This window comes from Engystomops pustulosus, chromosome 1 (genome assembly GCF_040894005.1).
Source record: "Engystomops pustulosus chromosome 1, aEngPut4.maternal, whole genome shotgun sequence".
Taxonomy (NCBI): Eukaryota; Metazoa; Chordata; class Amphibia; order Anura; family Leptodactylidae; genus Engystomops; species Engystomops pustulosus.
The window spans coordinates 120,725,458-120,748,995 of NC_092411.1; the positions used below are offsets into that span (position 1 = coordinate 120,725,458).

The following is a 23,538-nucleotide window of genomic DNA, read 5'->3' on the forward strand; positions in this document are numbered from 1 at the left end:
AAATTTGGGAGCTTTTTTCTGCTACAGGGTAAAATGGGGAGAATAACCAGTATTATTTTGATGGTAATAACTAACATGTTAATAGTTTTATTTGATAATTTTATATCAGTTCTAAGAGGGGTGATTTTAACTTTTTTTTCAATTTTTACTATTTTTTTTTTACTTTCCAGGGTACTTTAACCCTATGGAGTCTGATTGCTCCTACCATATACTGCCATACTACTGTATAGCAGTGTATGGAAAATGTGTTATAGATCTGTAAAAGTGTGCTGCCACTGGCACACTGTTACAGATCTTCAGCAATGACAGGTCCTGAAGTCTCTAGGTTTCCATGGCAACTGATGGTTGCTGCCTGATGACATCATGGGGCGCGACAAACAAATCCAGCACCGATTACATATTTACAATATGCAGCAAACACCCATGTTGTATGACAGTGCTCAAGCTGTGAGCTGTGAGCTATGGCACAGGTGTATTGACAAAGAGCCAAAACAACAAAGACAAATAAGGTGCAAAAAATAGACTTACAACAGGCGCAAAAAGAGGGCAGAAAAGGGGGAAATTAGATAAATGACCCCTCAAGTCTGTCTAACATACCGTGTTTCCCCGAAAGTAAGACAGTGTCTTACATTCTTTTTACCCCCAAAAGTCCCACTATGTCTTACTTTCGGGGTATGTCTTATATTGGCGGAAAAATTACGATTTTTGTTTTAACCATAAAATTAACATTTATTAACAACCTGAACAGTATGGTATTCACCACAAAACAGTTTTATAAAAGCAAGTGCCAAGAATTACACAGTGTAAGGGGCATTATACAGTGTAAGGGGCATTATACAGTGTAAGGGGCATTATACAGTGTAAGGGCATTATACAGTGTGGGAGGTTATACAGTGTAAGGGGGGGCATTATACAGTGTAAGGGGGGGCATTATACAGTGTAAGGGGGGCATTATACAGTGTAAGGGGGGCATCATACAGTGTGGGAGGTTATACATTGTGAGTAGGGGCATTATACAGTGCAGGGGGGATGGGTGTTTTAACACAAACCATAGAACTGTGCAAGCAAACACACTGTCACACACTACATGCATACATTATACATGTAAATAAACATGCACACAATGTTCACATATAGATCAGGCATCACACCTACATACACACTACACATAAACACATAAACATACATACTTTTCAGTGTCACTGACTGCAGGGCTGAGTAGAGGGTGGTCCAGGCTGACATGTGCTCCCCTGCTCCACTCCCCCTCCAGGTCCGACTGATGTAGCAGAGTTTAGCAGCTACACAGGAGGGGGAGGAGCTGCTCCAGTAACACAGACGGCAGCAGCACACAGCAGGAAGCTTCTCCCGGCTCCATGCTGCAGACTCCACACTGTGCAGCGCTGCCTCCCCTGTCTCCTCTGCCATGTGATCGGAGCCTGCACGGAGTAGCTGAGCTCCGGTCACAGTCTTCTATCGGCCAGGAGCTACAGTAGTGACAAGAAGAGGCTGCAGCACCCGGCTCCCCTCAGCTCTAACTATGTCTTACTTTCGGGGTACGTCTTACATTAGCCTACCCCCCTAAAACACCCACTATGTCTTACTATCGGGGGTGTCTTACTATCGGGGAAACACGGTAGTGGCAAAATTGTGAAACAAAACTAATCACTTGTTAAAAGGAAATACACATTAATTCCTATTAAATCCTTTTAGCCTGTGGTGAAAGAGGCCCCGACATTCACTGCCACTTCCTGTTTCCCTTATATGTCACCTGGTGACTCTGCCCGTTACAGGCAGTCCCGGGGTTACGTACAAGATAGGTTCTGTAGGTTTGTTCTTAAGTTGAATTATATGTAAGTCAGAAATGTATATTTTATAATTGTAGCTCAGGACATATTTTTTTGGTCTCTGTGATAATTATATTTAAAAAATGTTGGGTTGTCATCAGAACCAGAATTAACAATAAATCTTAATTGCAGACCTTGGATTACTGTTATAGCTATTTATTGTAGTCTAAAGTACAGTAAATTACCAGTGGTCGTCTGTAAGTCGGGTGTTCTTAAGTAGATGACCACCTGTACTTTGATTCATCTTTGTAATTATATTGTATTCTTCTTATGCCCTGCTTGAGCAGTTCTGTAATTCTGCTCCTTGTTTTTTGTTCATTTTATATCCCGCTTTTTCTTCCTCATGTTCTTTTTATGTCTGCTTGCTTGTTAAACTAATTTAAAGAGGTTTTCCTACAAAGACAAGTTAGGCCCTATCCACGGGATAGGACCTAACTTGCTGATCAGTGGGAGTCCCAGTGCTGAGACCCCCGCAGATCGCGAAAACGAGGGGTCTGAAAGAGCAGCACATGACCTTTCTGCTCCATTAATCTCTATGGAGCTGGCAGAAATTGCTGAGCGCTACACTCAACGATCTCCATCAGCTCCTTAGAGATTAATGGAGCAGAATGGTCATGTGCGGCTGTCTGCTCCATTACTCTCATGGAGCGAACAACACCTCATTTAGCGATCTGCAGGGGTCTCAGGATAAGACCTAACTTCTCTTCATGGGAAAACCCCTTAAAGGCGCATCATGTGAACACAGCATAAGTGAAATGCATTTTAATACAGGCAGTCCCGGGTTACATACAAGATAGGGTCTGTAGGTTTGTTCTTAAGTTGAATTTGTATGTAAGTCGGAACTGTATATTTTATCATTGTAATCCCAGCCAGAACATTTTTGGTCTCTGTGACAATTGGATTTGAAATATGTTGGGTTGTCATAAGAATCAATATTAACACTAATGTTTCATTACAGACACCTGTGATAATTGTTATAGCTGATTATTGTAGCCTAGGACTAAAGTACAATAAATTACCAATATCCAGAGGTCCGTTTGTAACTAGGGGTCGTATGTAAGTCGAGTGTTCTTAAGTAGGGGACCGCCTGTAATGTGTTTGAAAAGAAGAACACAAGTAATGGTTTTACTTGGACATACTATAAGTTTAGAAGGTTTGAAGTCATAGGGTTCATCCCACAACAAGGTACTAATTTATACAATTGCAAGAAGGTGACTGTCATGACTTTATGTGCATTATTTTTTGCAATTTATTACAAGGAATAAATGATAGAAGACCCTTTTCACCTTGCTTTTTTTATAACTGACTGCAAGATTGATGGGGGTTCAAGCTCTGTGAACAGGCAATAAATATAACTTCTGTCGTTTATATTTGTCCACTCAAGATGACAAACTCGCAACAATCACATGATCATGACGTTTATTATTGATCTTCAATATATCATCAACATATATATGATAAATTACATAATTGTATATGTGTATTTAATTATTTCTATTTATCTATGCTATAAAATAAAGTTTCTTCTAAAACATAGTGAACCTGCTGCTGAGCTGAGTTAAGCTTTAGGATCCCTGCCTGTACCATCAATGAAGTTATTAATGAAAATTAATTGCGACATTAGACACTACTGTACTGTATTTATATATATTTTCTAATATTATCCTAAAGCCTCATACACTTAATTTTTGGCTTCAATTTTAAGTTGTTTTTTTTTTTTTTTTTTTTGCATTTTTGGTTGTAAACCATGACATGCAATACGAACAGTACAGCTTTTTGTGACTTTCTTTCTGGCTTTTTTTCTGTTTTGTAAGAAGTTCAGATTCTACAACATTCCAAAGTTAACACGGCAGGGAGTGCTTCATTTCGGGGTATTTCTGCATGGTCCTCATATCCACACAGGTGTTATTTACCCAATGAGATAGTACTGCGCTTCCCAGTGTTACAATATACCTACTAAATAACTAGAGACTTGCTGTTGTTGGGGGCAATAATCAGCAATACTGCCAAAAGTCAACTAAAATACTAAAAAATGGACAAAACAAATGATAATCCACCTGAATTATTATTTTTCTGACCCCCTAGGGCAGTGGTCCCCAACCTTTTTTTGCCCAGGGACTGGCTATAAACATAAATTTTCAGCAGGGACTGGTGGGTGTTTGGTGCTGTCTTGTTTCATAGCCAAAAATGTATGTTTGCATGCCCCACCATTAATCTCTGGGTGCCCAGCTCATATTGTCCCCTTTCCTGTAGTATGCCCCCTCCCATGTCTCCTTTGTACATCATGCCTTCTTCCCAAGTCCCCTTTTCTTTAGCTTCCCCACCCTCTGCTTTCAATGGCCCCTTTCCCAGCCGAACCCTGTAAAAAAAAAACTTTCTCATTCCCCTGCAGCAGACTTTTCTCTATCTTCACTTCCCTTCTGCATTAATACATGGTTTTATTGTTGGTGGACACAATGTGATAACATTGTGATGCTTGCCATCAATAACGCAGTACATTAGCATTGAAATTAAGTAAAGGAAGAGGAGACTACTCCAAGGGAACAGGGAAGGTGAGTATTGTTTTTTTGTTTGTTTTTACAGAGGTTGGCCGGTGGTTGGGAACACTGCCCTAAGGTACTTTAACCCAAGGTTGTCGGACTGATTCTACCATTTACTGCCATACTACAGTATGGCAGTATATGGGGATTTTGCTCATCATCTATTACAATGCGCAAATCGCATATTGCATTACATGGGCTAAAATGAGACAGCCTCCATTCTTTATATAACTTAAGGCTGTCATGAAGTCACAGGAAGCGACAATCCAAGCCACTATGGTAACAGAGCAGGACAGTCTGTTAGATCATCACTGGGAGCAGAGCCTGAGAGGGAAGAGCTGTTACTGAGAACTGAAGAATCATAGGACTTGTAGTTGTACATAGCGGCCATCTTGGAGATAACTCTGCCTACTTTAGAAAGCCCATAACATTTTGTAAAACATAGAAGAAAACCATTAAAATGCTGTTTTTCTGATCAACGACATTGAGTTTCACTTGTGAAGCCAATGTGAAGTATCCACAATGAGCACTCCACAACGAAAAACCTTATAACAACAGGCATTGGAAAATGCTCCGCCTCTCAGTAAGTCAGATAAGTTTTTCATATTTCAGTATGAAATCCTGACTGTTTTGTTCATTGGAGAAAAAAATCCCATAAATGAAGACTTTCCTATGTCGTAATAACCGTAAAATGTATATACCTCCCATTTGATGCCTAATTGATGAAAAGCTTTAACCACTCATAAACTGTTATTACCAGCTTGTTCATAGCTAACTTGCTCCATTGCTCGCTTTTATGACTTTTAATGCATGTATGAATTCCAGATCTCTCACAAGCACATATTTTCTTCTGTTGGGTGATTTATAGTTTTCCTGCAGGGCAAAATTTCTTAATAAATGAAACCTTTGTGCAGGTTTGTGTCTCTAATTACAAAACAAATATGCAGCACATGGCCTCTGCTAAATGTAAACTGTCCACAGAATATGGCTAACCAAGTGACTGCCCAGAAGCTGCAAAAGAGACTTCTGCTTTTCTGGACTCACTGTGGGTCCCATCTTTACCCTTCATCCATTTCCACTACAATTTCTAAACACATGGTTACAGTTAGTAAAAACTGTTATGTTGGAACTAAGGCTGTCAAATGCTGCTTTCACAATGTAAAACTAGAAACTGGCATTTTTCCTTTTAAATATAACATTCTTATCAACCAATAATAATAATACATCTTTATTCCTTAATACTTTAAAATCATGGGGGACATGTACAAATAAAATATGACATTACAGAGTACAAACATAGCCATATTGAACAATAGGACTGAGGACACTGCTCGCAAGAACCAATATAAATAGAATACACATTAATCATGTACCATATTTATGCAGATAGAGGAAACCATTTTGGACCCCTGCGTTAAGAATGAATGGGAATTGTTTCTTCAATGTGTGAATAAAGAACACTTTGATGTTAAAACCCTTTGTATGATATTATTGTAACCTAGTACTGTCATTCTCAGTTCATTCGAAATTTGTGCATTACGGTAAAAATGAATCTGAAATCTGAAAAAAAATAATATGTTGTCACAATCAAGCTCATAATATTATGACATAAAGGATGATTGTTAACCGAGCTAAGTGGTTTTAACTGGTAGCACTGCATAAAGGAGGTGCTCATGATTATCCACATAAATAAATCAAGGAGTAACAATCCTTGTAGCCTTTTTGTAGGGCTATTTGCCCACAGACACACACCCTCACATATACTTTGTACATACAAATGAACTCTGATCCATGTGTTACATCAACGATTAGGACACATTGGCCTGCCAGTTGGGCAGTTTAAAGGAAATCTACCACCAGGATCAAGGATTGTAGACCAAGCATACTTACATACTGGTGAGTTCATCCTATGGCAGGATTGCTTTTCTTTAAGATTCATAAGAAAAAAAGGATGCAAAAGAGACTGAGGGGCTCCAGGCTTCATAAAAACCTATTGTACCTGGAGCCCCTCAGGCTCATTTGCATAATTTAAAAGCCTTTAGGAAGCTAAAAGGGCATAAGAAGTTAAAAGAAGGCCAGATTCTGCCTGAGGGGCAAACTCCAAAATGAAAGTGAGTTTACAATCCTTGTTCTTGTTGGTAGATTTCCTTTAAATGCACCTTCGTGTACATGGGCTGCAAACATTGTTCTATTTTTTTGTGGACCGTGTGTCATCGCCAGTGACACAAATCCAGGCAGGAATAGGTGATTATGGGTCACACAAAATAAAATGTGCAGGTCACGCAGTGGGTTCAAACATGGGACTGTGGAAATCACCATAGGAAAGCATTGGCCCAAGTGATAACTGTTGAATCAACAATGGACACATTCTGTGTTCATGTGAATGTACTTTAGAAACGATTGGTTAATGAACTATGTATACATAGCCATTTGGCTGACTACTAGCAATGCTGGTATGAGCATATACCTTATTAGCTTGATTTGTTGTTAATTCCTTGCCTGCTTAGTGTTGCAAGTATAATTCATCCTTAACAATCAATAATAAGCAAAGTATGACAGATTACTTGTATACGTACAAGTAGTGATTTACTTCACTTGTAAAACTGGTACTGCAAGAGTGATACATGAAATTCTATCACGTAGCTAGTGTAGGTAACAACAGTTATCACATGCAGTAGGGCTGCATTCACATGAACTTCTGATTTCTCCAGTTCTGTATTACCGTGCTATATGAATCTGTATATACAGACGGTCCCCTACTTAAGGACACCCGACTTACAGACAACCCATAGTTACAGACAGACCCCTCTGCCCACTGTGACCTCTGGTGAAGCTCTCTGGATGCTTTAAAATAGTCCCAGACTGCAATAATCAGCTTAAAATTGTCTGCAATGAAGCTTTATTGATAATTCTTGGTCCTATTACAGCAAAACATTTTGAAACTCCAATTGTCACTGGGGCAAAAAAAAAAATTGTCGGGAACTACAATGATAAAATATACAGTTTCGACTTACATACAAATTCAACTTAAGAACAAACCTACAGTCCCTATCTTGTATGTAACCCGGGGACTGCCTGTATATGTGACAATTTACATCTGTATGTGCAAGTATGTCCCTGTATACGTACCGTATCTGTATAAAATACAGTGGGCTGGCAAATGATGGATGGCTGGCTGACAGAATGCCCCTCCCACAGCAGCATGAGATACACAACCATATGCAGCACGTATCCAACCCATATTTTATACGTTACCATAGACTTCTATGTGACATACGGCTTGATGGTGAACAATATGGCCATGTAAGTGGATAGCCGTTTTGCCCGTTGAAATGAACGGGGCCATTTGCTACCACTTTACACAGCCCTTTTCATAAGTTCGTGTGAGAGCAGCCTAAGGGCTAAGTTTGACCAGCATACCAGGACAGATCAATCTTTTTATGTGGATATAATAATATGGTGCCACACAGGGTTTAAGTAAGGGCTATAGCATGTACAGTTCCTTATGAATACTTCAGGATCAATTTATTTATGTAGTACCGACAGATGTGCAGTCCATCTAGTTTAAGGCCAATACTATAACAAGCCAGTTCATTTATAGGAATATTCTTAGAATATGGGAAGAGGGAATCTAGAAGAACCAATTGCCAAAACAGAAAGAATATACAACCACTCTATGCAAAAGTTCTTCCTTATTGGACCTGAACTCAGAATCTTAGTGCATTGAACTGTATAAAATTATTAGCATATACCTGGAAATACATCATGCGCAGGACCAGGAGACCTTCCTAATGTATTTTCAGAAGGATCCTGAGGTGATGTTGCCGGTTGAAGAGGCTGAATAGTGAGGCAATCACTGAGAATTTCTTGGTCAAGCTCTGTCCTTGATCGCAACTGTAGGACAAGGTAAGGACATATATCACCTGTTAGTTTATATCATTGTAGCAATACCTTAGAAAACACAATATAGTCACATCGGTGTATGTCTGTCAGTAAAAGCTAGCATGAGTCTTGGTAATTAGTAATAATTTATTTTCCATGGTAAAGATGTTTCCAAGTAGTTCTATGAAATCCATATGTTTCCCCTTTACACAGCAAAAGATGCCTGCTTCCGATTACCTACTAAGGCTTACGTTTTACTGCTATCAGCTGTAATGGGTATTCATCATGAAATCAGTTGCACGTGTACTCCAGGAACCAAACATGTTGGGAAAGATTTGCATACTTCATAAAGCAGTCCTGTAGCTCAAGCATTACCAGGCTCATCATATTTGGCTTCAGGCCAAAATAGAAAGCTGGATTTGATGTAAACATACACATACCTAAGAAAGGCATTTAACCATTATTAGAGCCGTAAAGGTGTAGGAGAATGGCTCACAGGTTATCTAATCGTGTGTTACACAGTATTAAGACTAACATTATTTTTCAGCTGTGTCATTGGTGCTTCCAGGAGCCTCCATCACAGCTTCTTTCCTCCATGCAGAACGCATTTGTCCAGAAAACAGAAGCTCAATGGACTATAGTCTTTATAGTCCATTCTGATATATTTGTATCCATCATATGAGAAATCTGTCCCCATGAAAATCTATTTTTTTTCTATTAGACCTCTACAATATATAGAGTATATGTGTACAGTATATTTCTCTACTTTTCCAAGAGAATTTCAGGCATATATGGATGCCAACACCACTTACCATTATTGTCTGCAGGGCAGTGTCTAGGTACTTTACTGTATGGATTATATTTTATGCTTTTTTATATGCTGGGGGAAGTGGGTGGCTTTTGACACCACCCGTTTTCTCCATAGGGTGCACCTGGGTAAATTGCCTGTCCCGACTGGTGGAAGAAACGGCCTGATTGCCTGCACAGACACTTTACAGCAGAGTGTTTTTTTCCAACACTTTGCAATGAATGGGAGTATAGGAAACATTTTTATTTAATTTTTGCAATTTTTTTTTTGGAAAGAAGACTGGAAAAAAGTATTACCTTAACATATCTTATAATAGTGTTTGCCACTTTATGCCACAAATTTTGATATATCTCATGTCTCTTAGGGTAAATTAGGTCTTGTTTAGGGGGATGTTAGAGACTTCCACTGTAACTGGAGTTGCTCTATGTGGAAAAGGAGCAAAAAACACACAAGGTGTCGATTCAGCTCAGTGTCGATTCAGGAGTTGCTCTATAGCCCCTGTAGGGATCTTCCCGGGGGATGGTGGGTTAGGACACAGTTCACAGCAGACGTAGATGTATAAAAGATGAACTTGGCGTTTATTTTTAGCATAAACAGTCCAGCAAACATAAATACAGCAACACCGTGCTTTTAAAAATTTCAAACAAAAGACCTACCCGTCTGGGCGCTTACTAACAGGTTGTCTCACCTATCTGACACTCACAAACGCAGCGTCTTTAGCCTGGATATCGCAGGGTGAGTTTTTAGCTCCCGCAGTGGCTGCCTTCGCAACTTCCTCCAAACCCACATAGGCTGTTTAGTGGCTGAGAGGGGGAGGAGGACCTGTAAGCTTTGGAAAGCTTTTACCTTCACAGGCTGATTAGGAGGAGAGCTCACCTGATCCAAAACCCGAACTGGATCGAGGGGAGGGAGTGGCAAGTCCCACTACCAAACCTACCGGCCACTCCCTGTAAATCCAGTCCCGGCAAGATTAAACAACAACTCAGCAGCATAATACTGCTGAGCAACAGGTCAATCCTGGACTTACCATCTCACACTACGTAGCAACCTAGGTGAGATGTACACCCCCTCGAGCACTTCTCCAGTGAGATGTCTACATATCCCCCCCCTCTTTTTCAGACCGGAGGGCTGAGCATTTTGTCCCCACAGACAATGTACCCTTGACAGTGCATCAGCATTCGCCTGTAATTTCCCTGGTCTGTGTTCCACAGTGAAATTGAAATTTTGTAGGGACAGAAACCATCTAGTCACCCTTGCATTTTTCTCCTTGTTTAGTTTCATCCATGTTAGGGGGGCATGGTCTGTCACTAACTTGAATTTCCTGCCTAGCAAGTAATACTTCAGGGATTCTAGGGCCCACTTCACTGCCAGACATTCACGCTCCACAATAGCATAATTCTTCTCGGCCGGGGTTAACTTCCTACTCAAGTACATCACCGGATGCTCCTCACCATTCACCACCTGTGAGAGAACTGCACCTAACCCTGTGTTAGAGGCATCTGTCTGGACCAGAAATTCTCGCCTGAAATCGGGGGTAACTAGCACAGGTTGTTGGCACAGAGAAGACTTAAGGCTTTGGAAAGCCTTCTCGGCCTCTGGAGTCCACGTCACCATTGCTGACTTTCCGCCCTTTGTCAAGTCAGTTAGCGGGGCTGCAACCGAGGCAAAGTTCGGCACAAACCTACGGTAATAGCCCGTAATACCCAGGAAAGCTCTGACCTGTTTCTTTGACAGGGGTCTAGGCCAATTCTGTATTGCCTCAATTTTATTTAACTGTGGCTTAATCAAACCCCTCCCAATAATGTAACCTAGGTACTTGGCCTCTTCTAGGGCTAGTGCACATTTCTCGGCATTTATGGTCAACCCTGCATCACTTATGGCATTCAACACAACCTGTACCTTACAGAGGTGACTTTCCCAATCGGGACTAAAAATGACCACATCATCGAGGTAGGCAGCTGAATAATCACGATGTGGACGCAGAATTAAGTCCATCAACCTCTGAAAAGTCGCAGGTGCTCCATGTAACCCGAATGGCATCACTACATACTGGAATAACCCCTCAGGGGTGGAGAATGCAGTTTTCTCTTTAGCCTCATCAGTAAGGGGAATCTGCCAGTAGCCCTTTGTGAGATCGAGGGTGGTTATGTACCTGGCATTACCCATCTTCTCAATCAGCTCATCTACCCTGGGCATAGGATAAGCATCGAACTTGGAGATCTCATTCAACCTTCTGAAATCGTTACAGAACCTCCAAGTTCCATTGGGCTTTGGGATTAGCACAATCGGACTGGACCATTCACTCTGTGAAACTTCAATCACTCCTAGGTCAAGCATACGTTTCACCTCAGCCGACACTGCCTCTCTGCGTGCTTCTGGTATCCTATAGGGCTTGAGGTTTACTCTGCTTCTAGGCCCAGTTTCAATGTGATGACGGATGAGGTGTGTACGCCCTGGAAGGTCAGAAAACTTGTCTTTGTTTTTCTGCAAAAACTCCTTAGCCTCCTGTTTCTGTGACCCTGATAGGGTATCACCAACCTTGACCGAAGGGATTGGTTGTGACCAATTCTTACCAGGATTTGTTGCCACCAAGGATTCCCTGTCTTTCCAGGATTTGATCAAGTTTATGTGATAAACTTGGAAAGGCTTCCTTCTACCTGGTTGGTGCACCTTATAGTTTACCTCACTGACCTTTTCAACAATTTCATAGGGACCTTGCCACTTCGCTAGGAATTTACTCTCTATAGTGGGAACTAGTATGAGAACCCTGTCACCTGGGTTAAATGTCCTGATTCTCGCAGAACGGTTGTAAATTCTACTTTGGCTCTCTTGCGCCCTCTGGAGGTGTTCCCTTACTAGGGGCATTACAGTGGCTATACGGTCCTGCATTTGTGCTACATGTTCGATAACACTTTTGAATGGGGTGGACTCACTCTCCCATGTCTCCTTTGCAATATCTAATAGACCCCTAGGGTGACGACCATAGACCAACTCAAAGGGAGAGAACCCTGTGGACGCTTGGGGAACTTCCCTCACAGCAAACATCAGGTAAGGTAACAAGTGATCCCAATCACGACCATCTTTTTCTACCACTTTCTTCAACATATGTTTGAGGGTTTTATTAAACCTCTCCACCAATCCGTCTGTCTGGGGGTGATATACAGAGGTGCGTATAGGTGTGATTTTAAATAGCTTACATAGCTCCTTCATCACCTTGGACATAAAGGGCGTACCTTGGTCCGTCAGGATTTCTTTGGGAATCCCAGTCCTAGAGAACATATAAAACATCTCCCGGGCAATTGTTTTAGATGCAGTGTTTCTTAAGGGCACAGCCTCAGGATAGCGGGTCGCATAGTCTAAGACAACCAAAATGTACTGGTGTCCTCTAGCCGATTTTACAATGGGACCCACTAAATCCATGGCAATACGCTCAAAAGGCACCTCTATAATGGGGAGCGACACCAAAGGACTACGAAAATGAGACACTGGGGCGCTAAGCTGACATGTGGGGCATGACTCGCAGTATTTTTTAATGTCATCATAAATTGCAGGCCAATAAAACCTCTGGAGGACTCTCTCCCGCGTTTTTTCAGTCCCCAAGTGTCCCCCAAGAACATGGTTATGTGCCATGTCAAGCACCTGACGCCGGTACGGCTTAGGGACCAGAAGCTGTTCCACAAGTTCATCATTAATTTTAGTGACTCTATAGAAGAAATCATTAGTCACGGAAAAATGTGGAAATTTATTCTCAGCATCTGGTTCCTGAGGTACCCCATTCAAAACAGTAACCTGCTCTCTCGCATTTTTAAGAGTGGGGTCCTGCATTTGTGCAGTCCCAAAATTAACCCTAGACACCTCTAAGTCTGGTATATTTTGCTCAGTGGGAGGAGCTTCCTCCTCCTCTCCAGCCAGGACCTGTAAAGGAAAAGCATCACTTTCATCCTGCACAGTTTTATCATTTACAGTGGGTAATGCAACATCCTTAGGGGTATTCTCACTCCTTTCGGGGGTTTTTCTTTTCTCCCATAAAGCCCAAAACAACGGAAAGTCTCGTCCCAATATTACATTATGCATGAGGTTTTTAACCACACCCACTTCAAACTGTACGGAGCCTAGTTCAGTCCCGACTTTAGCCAGCACTATAGGGTAAACTTTTGTATCACCATGTATGCAAACCACACTCATGTGTTTTTTTGACCCAAAGTTCCCAGCCACCAGGCTGGCATGCACCAAGGTTACAAGGCTTCCTGAGTCCAGCAACGCCTTAACAGGGAAGTCATTAATGGTAATGTTGCAGACTTGCGGTTCAGTCTCTAGTCCAGGAACTGCAACACAAGATGGTTCCGCAAATAGCGACTGACGCCGGCTAGCGTCACACTCCATTGGCTCAGAGGTAAGGGGGCAATGGGCAGACACGTGTCCCAGCTCATGGCATCTCCAGCACTGGATAGGGCCTGGTCTCCCTGGCAGGGAGTCCTTTTTAGGGCCACTTGGCCACCCGGGTCCAACGCCAGTCTTTTGCCCCTGAGCTACCTCTTGAGCCCTTTTCCCTCGATCAGCACCCCTCCACACTCCCCCAATCGATGGAAGTCTCTTACCAGCTGACGGCACAGACCTGGCACTCCGGGGAGGTGAAGAAGCTGCAGGAACATCACGGAGGTAGTCCTCAGTCGCTTGGAACCTCTCCACAAGGTTGACAAGCTCGTCTGCATTCTTAGGATCACCTTGTCCCACCCAGCGTTGCAGGCCAGCAGGCAGTGCTCGGAGGTAGCGATCCATCACGACCCTCTCTAGGATCTGTGCAGGAGTAGAGGTGTCTGGCTCCAACCACTTTCTTGCCAAGTGGATCAGGTCATACATCTGGGACCTCGCAGATTTGTCCAGACTGTAGTTCCAGTTGCGTACCCTCCGGGCACGGACAGCAGCGGTAACTCCTAGTCGGGCAAGTATCTCTGCTTTTAGCCGAGTATAGTCCTTGACCTCCTGCTCACTGAGGTCATAGTAGGCCTTTTGAGGTTCACCTGTTAAATAGGGCGCAATGACCTCTGCCCACTCAGCAGCTGGTAACTTCTCTCGCTCAGCCACACGCTCAAAGACAGTTAGGTAGGCCTCAACATCGTCCTCAGCAGTCATCTTTTGCAGCGCTCGCTGCACAGCCCGTCTCACATAAAAAGTCTCTGGAGCGGCTGTCACCGCTGGCTGTGGATTAGCCTCTGCAGACGCCTCTTGCTTAGCTATCAGGAGCTCGATGAGTTTTTGTTGTTGAGCCATTGCTTGTTCATGGCGCAGGTTAGCCGCTGTCTGAGCCTGCTGCTGTTGCAAATTCACTTGCATAAACTGCTTCCACATCTCCTCCATGGCGCTTGTCTGTTTTTGGAGTGAAGTAGCAGTCTTCACCCAGGACATAAGCAGCTGTAGCCAAGTTGATACACACCGTTGCCCCTAGCAACCGTTATGCGCGCATCCTCCACCAATTGTAGGGATCTTCCCGGGGGATGGTGGGTTAGGACACAGTTCACAGCAGACGTAGATGTATAAAAGATGAACTTGGCGTTTATTTTTAGCATAAACAGTCCAGCAAACATAAATACAGCAACACCGTGCTTTTAAAAATTTCAAACAAAAGACCTACCCGTCTGGGCGCTTACTAACAGGTTGTCTCACCTATCTGACACTCACAAACGCAGCGTCTTTAGCCTGGATATCGCAGGGTGAGTTTTTAGCTCCCGCAGTGGCTGCCTTCGCAACTTCCTCCAAACCCACATAGGCTGTTTAGTGGCTGAGAGGGGGAGGAGGACCTGTAAGCTTTGGAAAGCTTTTACCTTCACAGGCTGATTAGGAGGAGAGCTCACCTGATCCAAAACCCGAACTGGATCGAGGGGAGGGAGTGGCAAGTCCCACTACCAAACCTACCGGCCACTCCCTGTAAATCCAGTCCCGGCAAGATTAAACAACAACTCAGCAGCATAATACTGCTGAGCAACAGGTCAATCCTGGACTTACCATCTCACACTACGTAGCAACCTAGGTGAGATGTACACCCCCTCGAGCACTTCTCCAGTGAGATGTCTACACCCCATTTACAGGTGGAAATGGTCACAGTAACAGCAGCAGCCTCTTAGTAAAAGAATCCCAGCGACTTCCTCCCCTATTCACTATGCAGTACAGAATTGACAGGCGGAATGGATGGACAGTAAACAAGCAAAGGGTCAAAGAATCCAAAATACAGAAGTCAAGTAAGGCTTATGGCAAGCACAGGTGAAATAGCAGGCAAACGGTATGTAAGATGTCCAAGTCCCGTTGTTATTGTTTGGATATTTTCTCATTTTCGTTTTCAATTGTTAAGGAGGTCACACTGGTTTTGGACGCCATCTTGACTACTGTCCGCCATCTTAGATACAGCGGCCATGTTCCCTGACCATTGTTAAGTTAATGTCATGATTCAAACTTCATTTTATGTAACCTGTTTGCTCGCCTGTCAGCTAATGCCCTTTGACATTTAATGAGAAGCCAGTCTGTCCTTGATTATATTATGATTCCGGAGTCCACGTATCTTCTTCTTAGTATAAACAATATCTGTGTACAAGGTCTGTGAGAACTGAGCACAATTAATTAACTTTTTTCCCAGAATGTGCTGATGTCCAATGGAATCTAAGTGCCTTATCTCCTTTCATACAACACCCAAAATTCTGATTTCTCTGTATTAAAATACAGCTGGGGTTTCTAGAAATAAACAGTGTGATTTGAGTGCATCGGAAGACCGGACTGTGTCTTTCTTTTGTCATCTCGCTGCCGGCAGCTATCTCATCCTCCCTCAAAGGGTTAATTAGGACTCACCTTACAAAAGTCAAGAGGGCTGTTGGGGCCCTGCATAAAAATCCCTATCACTTATAAATCAGGTATTTCATACAATGTGTATTAATTGTACTTTTAATGGATACAATTCTAATTAATTATAATTAACTGTATGAACTAAGATTTTTTCTCTGTATTCACACCCTACACTTGTATTTGGACTTCTTTATGACTCTTTTTCAAAATGGTTATAAAAATAGTAGACGTTTTGCATATGATGGATGGATGAGACCTCAATTGTCTTTACTATATATGTCAGTGCAGACATAAATTAAAATGTTAGATGCAAGAACAGCACAAAATTTACAAAATTTACTATATATTTATTGATTACATTTCATTCTCTGAAAAAATAGATTAAGACTTGTAAGAAACACAAGTATTAATAAATCCCTCAGAACATCCCTCAGTGGATAGGGCAGCAGCAAAACACTAGAGATGGAGCTGAAGATGGAAGTTTTCATGAAGGGAATCAATCCATAATACCCTTCAACCCTTAAGGACCTCACCTTCAAAAATCCATAATTTTTTATCTTTCCATATACAGAGCTGTATGAGGGATTGTTTTCTGCATAACAAATTGTACATCCTAATCATGGTATTTAATATTTAATGTCGAGTACTGGAGAAGAATTCCAAATGCAGTGTAACTGCTGATAAAACATATTTTCTTATGACCTCTGTTTTTATGGCCTTCATTGTGTGCTCTAAATGATACATTCCCTTTATTATTTGTGTTGTTGGCATTTCAGACTTTTGGCCGATGTTTCTCTTGGGCACTGTAAGGCCTCCTAAAGGCAACGGTTTTTTTTTCCTACGGCAACAAAAAGATCTAACCACTAATAACATAACTGAGAGTATTTACCAACATCGGGAATGCTGGTACACCAGACACCAATGAAACTAAAAGCTGAATGCAACATGTACTCTATTCTTCAACAATTCCAGTTTCCGTACTACAGCTTATTCACTCTATCATCGAAAAAATAAATGGGAGGTCACCTTTCTCAGGAAAAATGATTAGTCATTACCGCTTACTTATATTCCAAGTAAAATGCAGGGGATTGCAAAGACAGCTAGACTCAGGAAATAAAGTAAAAGAAACCTGCACACAACCACTTTTGGCGGCCTTAAACTGGATGCACAAACTGTGGCCAGCTCCGAGCTGGCCATAGAGTTACATTATGCATGTCTCACTGCAATGTAACTAAGCCGGGATGAAAGATAGTGCAGGTCCAAAACCTGCCTGTATTGCAGCTCTGCCTCTTGCTCACGCCTCCACTCTTCACTCAGCAGGAAATTTTCCCCGGTTTACAACCCCGCATGCTTACTTTTGTGTGAACATAGCCTCACACATGGCAGTATTAAGCATCAATATCAGGGATGAAACCGGATGTGTATTATCAACCTGAGTGATACAGTTAAAGAAAGAGATTTGCAACTCTCTTTTGTAACCAATGCTAAAATACCAACCATCTACTGCCATGTGGTAGAGGCTATCATTTTGGCTGGCTTTTTTTTTTTAAACAGAAAAATGCTAACATTCCAATTTCTAATGTATTTAACATACCAATTTTACCATTTTTGGTTGAAATGTTATTTATTATTATTGTTATTATTGTCATTTAAGGTCACTTAATGATAGTTTAGGGTGTTAACAGGTACTCATACAGCATAGGGTTAAGAACCAACCATCTTTATCATTTATAAGAAAGTCCCTAAGGCATTGAAGGGATTATAAAGCACATCTGCTACATGGTACTCAGCATAAATCTAGAAATGTACGTTTGTAAAATAGATAATTGAGAGCATCCACAGCTGTATGTTTTTGACATGCCTGGGGTTATATACAGCCTCTTTTTAATACAATGAAGACGTAAAAACACAAACATTATGCTATGTATACATGGATGCTGTCGCTAAGTCTGCCATGTCTAATTATTCTGCAAAATACCATAGTTTAGAGGCTTCATTTATTGGAGCCATATTTACAATTAGATTGTGTCTGCTCTCTAATAAAATGTATTCTAGCCAATGATGACTGTCAGTTTGGATCAGTATGTACTGTAACAAAATATTTTCTATAGAGTTCATTTCTCCAACATACACTTGGCTTCATACTTCATTGTTGCGATTAAGTTACCCATAGGCAATACTGAACAAATTATTTTTGGATATAATTCCAAAGTAGGGAGGGGGGAGGGGGGAGGATAGAAATCTTGGCATACAATGATCTCTCCTTAAGGGACACTTAGTGCATCAAAATAACATTTTGAATAATTGTTTTGCAATGTTTCATTTTTACTAATTCTTTCTCCTACTAAGATATTATATCCAGTAATGACAGAATAATCGTGCAACATTGCATGTTAACACAGTTTCTGTATTCCCTGTGTGTAGCTGAGGAAACATTTTCGATATATGGCACGATAAAGAAAAGCAGTAGTAAATGCCAAAGCTCAATGGAATGATGGGAACCAAAATTGTTTGCCACATTTTAGAATATCACTAATTGAGTAAGGGTAAAACTTTATTTAAAATTTTTGTTATCAATTAAATAACACAGTTTTTCAATCACAGCAGCATTAAAAAAAACATTTCTGGGTTGTATACAATATATTTTGCAACTATAATATTTTTGGATGAAGGAGTGCATATGGCTTTTGGGTCAAAGTCCATGTGACCTTTTTGCCTGCAGATTGTACCTAGACACAAACATGTTGGGCCAATATGAATAAAGCATGGCTCTCCTGTAAAAACAGTGAACAAATTGGCATCTTTGTACTGATATATTGTGTTATCTGATCTTAATATGTACAAAATAACACATTTTCAGTTCATCGAAGAAAAAAAAAAATCCACACAGTTTTTGTTGTGTTGGCATTACAGCAATTCCTCTGCTGATTTCTTGTAATAGAGCATTAGCAGCGGGCATTACCTACACAGATTTACCCTAATGCTTCTGACTAAATGACTACAAAGAAGAGATTCTGAAAACCAAAAAATAACCAAAATATGCTACATACCCTTTTAAACTAAAAACAAACATGGACAACTCAGTAAACTGGATGGCAAACTGAACACCAGTGATGTGTATGATTATATAATGTAGATTCAAATGTTTCTGTTCATATCTAAACAGAAACTAGGCAACTAGTGCTATTTCAGAAAGTGAAACCTAAACTAAAATGATGAAGGGTTAATAACGTATATATACACAAAATAACATTTTAATAAGGAGCATATCATTTTGCAGCTATTTTTAAGACCTATAAATTACTTTGTTTATTCTTCTCAAGATTTTTTTTTAATTCTACCTGCTTTCCAAGCAAGCCAAACATTCAAGCTAAGTTTTTCCACAGCCATCCATTTCACACATAAACTTTTTATTCCTCACTGAGGCAGCTGCCTTGCAATTAATTTGCTTTACCGTTCTCCTAATTTGTAAGTAGCTTACACGGGATGTTTGTGTTTTCCCTACAGCAACCAGACACAAAGAAAACAGGCCTTAGCAAAGCCTCGTTCAGCCTCTGAGCCATTGAATAGCTGTCTTATGTGGCAGATCATTCTTTCATCTTTCTAGCATACTCTCTGAATATGGTAATGGCTGAGTAATGCTGCGGCAATCTGGTAGAAGCCCAAGAGTGAGGCAATTATTCCTATGTTAATGAAATATATTCTTAGTCAGAGGTTGTTTGGAAACAGGGCTTTGCTTTCCAAAAATGACATTTTCCTGCAGGTAAAGCTGACCTGTATGACTGACGTGCTTACAGCATACACATTATCCTGGGGCTTTCATAAATCCCCAGACCACTGCCTCATTAATAGGTAAATAACTCATTCATTGACTAATACTGAGATACAAGGCTACATGCGATTAGCTGTATTTTCCCTGATCACATTAGACACGGGTCACTGCTGAAAAACCTTTTTAGGTTTGTCTTAGAAGCGGCTTATGTTTTATTTTCACATCTTTGCTATTTCCAATTGCAATGAAAAAGTACAAGATTTTGCTCTGAAAAGTGGTTACTTTTTAAAAACATCTATTTGTTAAAAAGTTTCCAATGAAACGTTATAAACTCCTACTCTACCCCCGCCCCCTTCCCTATCATATACAAAAGGTGGTATTTATCTTTATTTTTCTCCCTTTTTTCCTGTCTTTTTTGTGACTTGCTTTGGCGCCTTTCTAGGGACTTTTTGAAATGTGAACTGAAGTCCGCCGGGCATTAGTTTATTGTCAGTCGGACACATTTGTCTACTATTCCAGATGTGCTTCCAAATTACCTTTAAATTTATCTTTTCAGATTGTCTGAAAAAAAATTGGCAAAAAAAAACCTCCAGACGAAACCATACGCAAGGAAAACTTAGAAAATGGAAATTAGTATTTTGCAACATATGTGCGATATTTTTGAGACATTTGTAACAAATGTCGCAAAAAGAGATCTGTAGAAAAAAAAACAATTTAACACAAGAAAAAAAAGAGATTGATAAATTACTAAAGTAACAGATGGAGAAAAGACAAAAACAATCCAAAACAAACGAGATAAGAGAAATGACCTCCAATATCTCATACACTCTATTATGTTATTTTATGTTTCTACTCTCTTCATGAAAAAAATATTTCAACTGCAACAATAGATCCTAAACTGTGGGGACTAGAGATTGCAAAAGGCAACGTTTTGCAACCAAAAGTATGTGGATTATCCGTAATACTATAATACATCCATAATACCTCAAGGATGTAGTGAAAAGACCTTAAACATAACTTGGACAATGAGGATGTGTTATGTAATTGAACTACCATTTACACAGCTATCTTATGTCTATAATAGAATCTCAAGATGTGGAATTTTACAAAGACTGTATGTGAACCTGGGAATGGATCAGCAGTTAACATTAGTGTCAATCATACATAAGAGGTACACTCAGTTTAGTTGGCAGAAACAATGCAAATAAATATTGCTGTGGGTACAATATGAAATAATATTTCTAGTTCAGCTGGCAGGCACAATCTAAGGTAACAATAGTCATAAACCAGCTGGTAGATACATTATAAAGTTAAAATATTTTTAATGGAGACTATCTCCATGAATATCTTCTGCTATCAAACATAATGTCAGTGAAAACATCTTTCACTCTGATTCTCTGAAATTTATTGTGACTTACTGCTTTTCACATGCATCCTAGTGCAGTAGATCGCTTCTATTATCATCGCTAATTTTATTAATCAAGAAGGAAAAATATGCAATGTTTATTAAGGCATATAAGTGGGGCAGTGCTAAGCACTTACAAGAAACCGGACATAAGCATGAAGAAATATGCTCTGTTCTGACCGTCAGAAAATGTGGAAATTGATAGTGCTTTCTAAGAAATAAAAGACATAGGAGTTTTATTTTTTTTATTTGCTGCAAGTGAATATTCACATTTTTTGCTACATGTTGGTGTGCACTCAGTTCACCACAGGAGTACACCAGCCCAACCAGGCATATGCAACAGATATGTATGGGTTGCTCTAAAAATTGTAACTTTGCAAAAGTAAGAGACAGATTTAGCTAAATGAAATTCCTTCTATGAGAATTCTACAGAGCAGAAATGCGTAGCGCATAGTTAATTGAACAAAACTACTACACTATCTATTGATTGTGTCCCCTCTGCACTTGAATCTTACATGGTTCTTGCTATTGCATTGGCTCTTCTCGTCCCTAAGGGATTTCAATTAACAGGTGACTTCGAGCTGCGCAACCTATTCTACAACTCTATTTACACAATGCAGTACTAGGACCCAAGCCCAATACATACAGAACTTCACATTACTCCCAGTGGGAGCCAGAGGAAGCATACGTCATGCAAAAATAAGTCATGAACGTCAGGATTTTTTTTCTTAATAGTGTTTATATAATGGTACTTTATAAGTGGATATTTCAGTCAGCAAAATATCTCCTCACCTAAAACCACTTTAACACAGATACTCTGCAGGATATCTCATCAGCAAATTGCATAATAAACCACTACCAGAATATTGTGACACAGCAAAACAAAAACATTTTCGATTTTTTTTCTTTCATGGCCCAGTGTGGTGGCCTCATCCAGAAAATCAACTCTGAAGTGAGCTGGTTGTATAAAGTCAAGGAGGAGGAGAGTTTAACACACAAGTCAAGGTGGCAAGCTCTGAACGCCTCCTCCTCTGCGACTGAAATTATGTATCGACTTCAGAAGATCAGGTTAGTGATATCTCTGGATGCAGGACCATCAATAACACTGAAGGGGGGTTTCTGTGGAAGAGAGAGCTTGACTTCAGTGTTAAACATCTTAGTTCAAAGCTGATTTTCTAGATGATGCCGCCACTCTGGGTCACGAAAGAAACACGATCTGGAAGGTGTTCAGCTGCTTGGCGACATATTGGTAGTGGTTTATTAGGTCCCTTTATGTTGACAGGTTCTATTTAAAGGTGACTTATTTTCTGATAGGAGCAGTTCATTTCCACATCCGGCTCCACCTAGACCAGATGACTAAGAAAACTTCTTACAGTCATTCATTTCCTCAAAGTTTGCTGGCATGATATCTATAGGTCTTTGCGTTAATAGTATATTTTAACCTCCACAAATTTTTCATACTTCATGCACTTTAAAGTTCCCTCCTGCTACAAAATAATACAATAATAATACTATATATACTATACAAAATATTCTCCTCACACTGTAAAAATTCTCCATTTGTTCCTTCAGTTGTCATGTTCCTTTATAGCCCCCACAGTATTGATTTCTCTTTAGTTCTCCCTTGAGTACTGGTAACTCCTTACAGCATTAGTTTTTCCTCAGTAACTGTACCCCATTTCATTTTAACAACAGTAACAGTACCCTAACAATACTAATGCCTTCATCCCCCTTTAATTGTCATAATTGTCTCTCACACAACTTTGGTCCCCAGATAGTATACTCCCATGGCGTTGTTTTAAATAGAGTAAAGTTATCCCCCTTTTCTGCAGTATTGGTGCCCACTCAGTGAGCCTTCACAGCACTCATGCTGCATTAGTGCCTTCCACAGTATTGCTGCCCACTGCCCACTTATATCAGAGACTACAACCCCGGAAGAAAGTAAACTGAACATATGTTAGTAAGTTGCTTGTAATGAGGAGTTTATTTCAATAGTGTGTACTAATGTTTCCCTTGATAACCCCTTTTTCATTTGGGCAAACCCATTTCTTTCTTATGTTGAACAGTATCTTAACAAGAAATGCACAACCTATCTTGTCCACTCCAATACAGTAAGATTAGGAGGACTTTTTTTTATTGGAAAACAATATTGTACTGAGTTGACATTTATTGGTGCACAATTCCTGGCGCTACACTTTCAGATGTGGTACACCACATCATATAAATTCCTAGGCAAAATAGGATAAAATATAGAGAAGCTTGCTGCTTCTATAAGGAGGGCAACAAAATGTAGCTTTCTTGTAAATGATCACACTAAACCACTAAATGGAGGAAGCCTATTCCTGTAATGTGCGTATAATAAAAGAAATAACATTGTGGTATTAAGACATAGCAAGAACTACAGAATATTTTATTACCCCTCCTTCCCAGTTGAAAGGAAGAATGGGATTTACAAT

General features: G+C 40.4%; 1 protein-coding gene across 1 annotated transcript in view; it reads right to left on the minus strand.

Moving 5' to 3' along the window:
• The window catches only part of GLIS3 (GLIS family zinc finger 3), a 243,969-nt gene that overhangs the window by 71,861 nt on the left and 148,570 nt on the right, over positions 1-23,538 (minus strand). The window contains exon 7 of the mRNA XM_072151809.1: positions 8,137-8,278. Coding sequence (XP_072007910.1) covers positions 8,137-8,278 — 142 coding nt within the window. The remainder of the gene's footprint in view (positions 1-8,136; positions 8,279-23,538) is intronic.